Below are 6454 nucleotides of genomic sequence, written 5' to 3'. Positions count from 1 at the left end.
CATTTTTAATGAAGCCAAATTTCTTGGCCTCCTCATTAAAACAAAGATTCCACATTCTAGATGCTTGTTTCAATTCGTAGATTGACTTCTTTAACTTGCATACCTTTTAAAGATATTTCGGATCAACAAAACCTTCAGGCTGAACCATATAGACATCTTTCTCAAGATGCCCATTTACGAAAGCGGTCTTGATATCCATTTGCCATATTTCATAATCATAATGAGCATCAATGGAAAGTAATATCCTAATAGACTTTAGCATTTCCACAGGCGAAAAAGTTTCATCATAGTCAACCCCTTGAGTTTGAGTGAAACCTTTTGCTACAAGTCTAGCTTTATATGTATCCAAGTTTCTATGTATGTCGGTTTTCATTTTGAAAAGCCATTTACAGTCAACTAGCCTTGAGCCAGTAGGTTGTGCAACAAGTTCCCAAACTTGGTTGTCATACATGGATTGCATCTCAGCGTTCATGGCTTCCTGCCATTTATCTTTATCAATCCTTGATAAAGCATCTTGGTAGTTTATTGGTTCATCCAAATCAACCACATAGCAACCATCCATGAGAAACCCATATCTCTCAGGAGGTTACTAATCCTACCAGATCTGCGAACGTCTTGTACACTTTGATCATCCATTTGATCATTCTCAACATTTTCATGTTGAGTGCTAGTGTCAACCAATTGTGTATCATCTACTTGATCTTGAACCTCCTCAAGATCTATCTTCCTTTCACTATTACCTTCCATTAGGAAGTTAGTTTCAAGGAATTAAGCCTTCCGAGCAACAAATACATTCTGCTCGGATGGATCATAGAAATAATATCCCATCCTTGGGATATCCTATGAAGATACACTTCGTGGATCGAGCATTCAACTTATTAGGGACGTAACGCTTAGGATAAGCTTCACATCTACATACCTTTAAGTATGACAGAGATGGAGGTTTTCCAAACCACATCTCATGAGGAGTTCGTTCCACTTTCTTGGTTGGGGCCATATTTAGAATACTAGCCGCGGAGCATAGACAATAACCCCAAAATGATAGAGGTAACGAGCTTCTAGCCATCATAGATCGAACCATATCCATTAGGGTTCGGTTCCTCCTTTCGGATACTCCATTAAGTTGGGGTGTTCCAGGAGGAGTAAGTTGAGAGATAATCCCACAACTTTTAAGATGATATTGGAAGGCGTCACTTAGGTATTCACCTCCTCTATCGGTATGAAGTACCTTAATTGTTTTATTGAGTTGATTTTGTAATTCATTTTGATAATCTTTGAAAGCTTCAAAAGTTTCATCCTTATGTCTTAACAAGTAGACATATCCGAAACGACTGAAGTCGTCAATGAAAGTAACGAAGTATCTTTCACCATTCCTAGTCATGGGCTTAAAGGGTCCACATACATCCGAATGTATTAATCCCAATAAGTCTTTAGCCCTTTCATAGGTCCCTTTGAAACATGTTTTAGTCATTTTGCCTTGTAAACAAGATTCACATACATCAAACGAGTCAAGTTCATTTGATTTTAAAAGTCCATTCTTTTAAAGTGTATGCATTCGATTCTTGTTTATGTGACCAAGGCGACAATTCCATAAGTAGGAATCACTCAAATCCCTTTTGAGTTTCTTGGTGTTTGCATGGAACATTGAGCTATTGTATGATGTGTCATCATGAAACAATTCACAAATACCATTCGAAGGCGAAGCCTTAAAATAGAACACATTATCTAAAGAAACATGGATATCATCATCAATGAATTTGAAATCAAAACCACATTGTCTTAAACGGGAAATAGAAATAATGTTTCGAGTCAAATCAGGAGCATACAAAACATTTTTCAAAACAAGCTCCAACCCAGTTTGTAGCTTTAAAACAAAGTCTCTTTGAGCTTCTACGTGCACCTTTGCTCCATTTCCCATGAAGAGACTTGTTGTTCCCACTCCTTGTTTACTTCTTTTGAACCCCTGCAAAGAATTGCAAATATGAGTTCCACATCCTGTGTCTAATACCCATGTATTAGAAGAGGTAATACTAAGCTCAATGTATACCATATATACATTACCTGAGGTTTGCCCTGCATCCCTCTTTTCTTTCAACTCCTTTAGGTAGACCGTGCAGTTGCGTTTCCAGTGACCCATTTCACCCTAACCAAAGCACGGATCTTCCTTGGGGTTAGATTTACCGGCAACCTTTTGCTTCTTGTTGTTGTTGGTTGGGGTAACCATCTTCCCCTTTCCCTTGCCCTTGCCTTGGTAGGCGGGTCCTTTCCTCTTAGCCGTCTTTGGCTTAGAAGTGTTATTGTTTTTGGACCTGCCTTCATTGATCATAAAAATGGGTGAAGCCCTTTTACCCATGCTCGCTTCGGCCATCTTAAGCATGGCATGTAATTTGCCAATGCTCTTATCCCATCCATTCATATTGTAATTCATTACAAATGTGTCAAACCTCTTTGACAAGGAATTAAGGATAAGGTCCGTGGCTAATTCATTAGACACATTGCAGTTTAGACAGTTCGCTCGATCAATTAGTCTTTTCATCTTAAGGACATAAGATGAAACGGATTGGGAGTTGTCCATCCGACATGCATGAAGCGCTCAAACCGTTTCAAAGCGCTCGACACGAGCTTGTTGAAGGAACATCTCCTTCATTTTTGTGATCATGTCATATGCACTATGATGCTCGAAATCCTTTTGGAGTTCTGGTATCATAGTCCCAAGCATGAGGCAAGAAACTTGCACCGAATCGGTGCAATATTTCTCCCAATAAGCCATGCCTTCCATATCATCCTCGTCCGGTTGATCGGGAATGGGGTCTTCCAACACATACGCCCTATCCTCTAGTTTGAGGACAATTCTTAGATTGCGAAAACAATCCATGAAGTTCGTATGGTTGAGTTTTTCCTTTTCGTGGATTGACCTCAACGATAGGTTGTTAAAGTTGATTGGTGCGTTTGGAATGTTGTTGTTATTGGCGGCCATCTACAAAATTTAACAAAGTTGTTTAAGTATCAATTTTAATTTAACAATCAATACCCTTTAAATCCAATTGATATTTATTAAATTTTAGAATCCAACGGTAAACTAAATTTCGATTAGGTGACCTTCATCCCGTCATTTGATTTAACTAGGTAGTCATTATATGACAATTGCAATCCTTTTGCAACTTCTAAGTTATGGGATCATGCAATCCTTTTGCATGGCATATTTATCCCATCAACGCCTATTTGTTCCTCATGCTTCGGTGACCCTAAGTTCATGATTCCCAAATCAAGTCGTCCTACTTGTGTAAACGTGTAAATTTAACATACAAGTGGTTAGGTAACCTTTATCCCACAAGTGTGCGAAATTCACCTTAATCATATTAGTTTGGTCATAATGGTTAGGTGACCTTTATCCCATCATGAGTTCCCTAATATGCCTAAGTGTCACACAATAAGGATGGCGTTTAACTTGTTTACCTTATTAATTTAGGGATTTTAAGTTTTCATAATTTCTAGTTTAAGAAAACTATAGTACCATACACTAACATGCATTTAGTGTGTGGTTCATGTCAAAATTCGTTTTTCATATTATGTAATAAAGCCAATTTTATTACTTTGAAAATAAACCATTTTATTGTGTCTTAATAACCAATTATTAAATCCTTTTGCCACTTTTAATTTAACCAATTAAATTGTCGTTTTGCATGTCGTTATTAATGTCTAATTTAACCAATTAAATTGTCATTTTGCTTGTTTTTAATTTGTGATTTACTTGTAGCATCCAAACATACAAACACAATAAACAACCATGCATGCAAAACAAATATGTTCGCAATCAAGCCAATTTGGTAGACATTTGTTTAGCCGAAAACAAATGCCATCGGTTAAGGGTTATAACACAAAGTAGGAGATTTCAAATCTCCCACTTAATATTGCATCTTCCTTGTCTTCATCTTGCATCTTCATTTTTACAAAAAAAATATATCCTAATACATTTTTCTAAAAAATGAAAATACAACCTAATCTATTTTACATACCAAATATAAAATAAATTACATAACCAAATGAATAAATATTACAAACCAATTGAATGGATATTACAACCAAATGAATGAATTAGTATTACATACCAAATGAATGAATTATATCAACCAAACATTCAACCATTCAAACACAAGGTCAAGGCTTGATTGTGAACAACAACATACAACAAAATTGACCAAATGGCAAGTTCCAAACCCATTTGGAACCTCCCAATAATTCGGCCAAATACATCAACCCTCCCAAATCCATTAATTTTGCATTTTACTTTCATGCATGTTAGTAGAATGCAAAGTTGATAGGTTTTAAAGACCATATATAAGAAGCATATTTCATAGACTTCGGCTCTAGATACCATTGATGGGATTTAACAAGTTCCAATATGCTTAAAACATTTTAAGAATCAAGTTAAAGCGGAAGCATGATTCTTAAGAAACAAGTTTATATGTTTAACCATTTAAATTGAATCCCATGTGAATATCAAGTCATGAACATATGCTTACATATAACAATAAAGGAAGAAGATTATACCTCCTCAATGATAAATTGAGGGCTGAATTTGGACAGCAGAAAATGATGATGAAGATGATGGAAAAACACCTCTAATTTGAAGCCTCAAGTGTGTAATACCCCAAGCCTTTTGTGCACCAACAGCTAGCCTTTGGTTAGGATTTATTTGACACTTGAATTGAGCTTGCAAAATCAAATTAAGAACCCCTCTTGAGCTCTAAAAGCCCATAACCAGATTCAGCAAAGAGAGAGTGTAGAATTTTTGTTTTGTGCAAGTCACTTGATTATTTTAAATGCATGTGTGTTACTCTCTCCAACAAGCCTTGGTTAAGCACTTAAGCATGCACATTGTGATCTCAAAAGTAACAAAAGACTAGCATGGGTTATTCCCCTTGGAGTCCATAAAAAAATGTCCACCATGGGAGTATTATAATACCATTTGCTATTTTTATAAACTTGTTATAAAATACCATGTCTTTTATAAGTTACTTGTATATTTTATAATCCATTTATAAAATATAACACAACATAATTATTTAAACCTATAAATAATTAAATATAAATTATCCAAATAATTTATCTCAAGTGATAATATTTTAGAAAACCGATTTTCCAAAGTTCAAGTATCGCGTATTTACTAAACGATCCAATCGTTAAGATTAAATACATATAAGGTGTCGGTAAGCTTGTTATTGGGTATGACCCGACTTGGATCACAACACATTAGCCACATTAATTTAATATGTCTCTCGGGTATAAGAAAAACCTTCAAAATGGATGTATGACATTGGACGGACTAGCCCAGACTATCTGAAACGGCTTGAAGAATTTATAACCATTGCGAAGACTGATCAATTAAATAAAGGAAGCACTGTAATCACTTGTCCTTGTAAAAAATGTATGAATGGGAAGTCCTTCAAGGATTCTACCGATATCAAAAATCATCTTATAATAAACGGATTTATGAGAGGGTACACGTGTTGGTCTTATCACGGTGAATCATTAACCAATCTTAACCCAGGCTCTTCAGTCTCCAATCAATTAAACGAAGAAGATTCATACATTAGTGATAACGATAATTTTGAGGCCATGTTTGAGGATATTGAGGATAATGTTGACGAAACGTATCATGAGAAATTTGAACAACTTAAAGTTGACTCTGAAAAACCGTTATACAACGGTTGTACGAAATTTTCAAAACTTTCTGCCTTGATAAAACTGTTAAATATAAAAGCAAACAATGGTTGGAGCGACACAAGTTTCACTAGCTTGTTAGATTTGTTGCATAAAATGCTCCCCAAAGATAATGAGTTGTTGGTTTCAACATACTATGCCAAGAAATTGATGTGCCCGATGGGATTGGAAATACAAAGAATACATGCATGTCCAAATGATTGTATGCTATACAGGAATGAAAATGAAAACCTTCATGAATGTAAGGTATGTGGTACATCTAGGTATAAACATGGAAAACCAACTGACGAAGACACTGACGAAAATGGACCTCCTGCAAAAGTATTGTGGTATTTCCCTATCATACCAAGATTGAAGAGGTTATTTGCAAATACCAAAAATGAAAAATTATTGTGTTGGGAAAAATCGGTAATGGTCCGCCGAAAGGTGTAACGACCCGACCAAAACCGTTATTGACGGCGCCGTTAACTTAGGTCCCGTTGCGTGGTCGTAGTCCCTATATGAGACTCGTTTGACCAAAATTATGTCGCATTCATTTGAAAGGTACAAGACTTGCAAGTTTAGTTTACAAAACCGTTCGACAACAAGTCTAAGTTTACAAAAGTCATAAAGTATAAATGAAATAACTTGCGACATAATTAGTTTAAAAACACAGTTGCTATAAATAGCGTAAGTATGTAAACAAAAGTTTGAATCCAAAAGTGCTATCCCTAGCGTATGCATGCATGGT

General features: G+C 35.7%; 1 protein-coding gene across 1 annotated transcript; it reads left to right on the top strand.

Moving 5' to 3' along the window:
* The first annotated feature begins 5307 nt into the window (after window positions 1-5307).
* LOC139863280 (uncharacterized) lies at window positions 5308-6156 on the top strand. The gene has a single exon (XM_071851915.1). The coding sequence runs from the start codon at window positions 5308-5310 to the stop codon at window positions 6154-6156; it is 849 nt and encodes a 282-aa protein (XP_071708016.1).
* Window positions 6157-6454: the final 298 nt, after the last annotated feature.

Source organism: Rutidosis leptorrhynchoides, chromosome 8 (genome assembly GCF_046630445.1).
Source record: "Rutidosis leptorrhynchoides isolate AG116_Rl617_1_P2 chromosome 8, CSIRO_AGI_Rlap_v1, whole genome shotgun sequence".
Classification (NCBI taxonomy): domain Eukaryota; kingdom Viridiplantae; phylum Streptophyta; class Magnoliopsida; order Asterales; family Asteraceae; genus Rutidosis; species Rutidosis leptorrhynchoides.
Note: the sequence above shows the minus strand (reverse complement) of the source record. Positions and strands in the feature narration are given on the sequence as shown.

Coding starts and splice junctions, on each gene's coding strand:
- LOC139863280 (XM_071851915.1), top strand. CDS start 5,308: ATGTATGACATTGGACGGACTAGCCCAGACTATCTGAAACGGCTTGAA.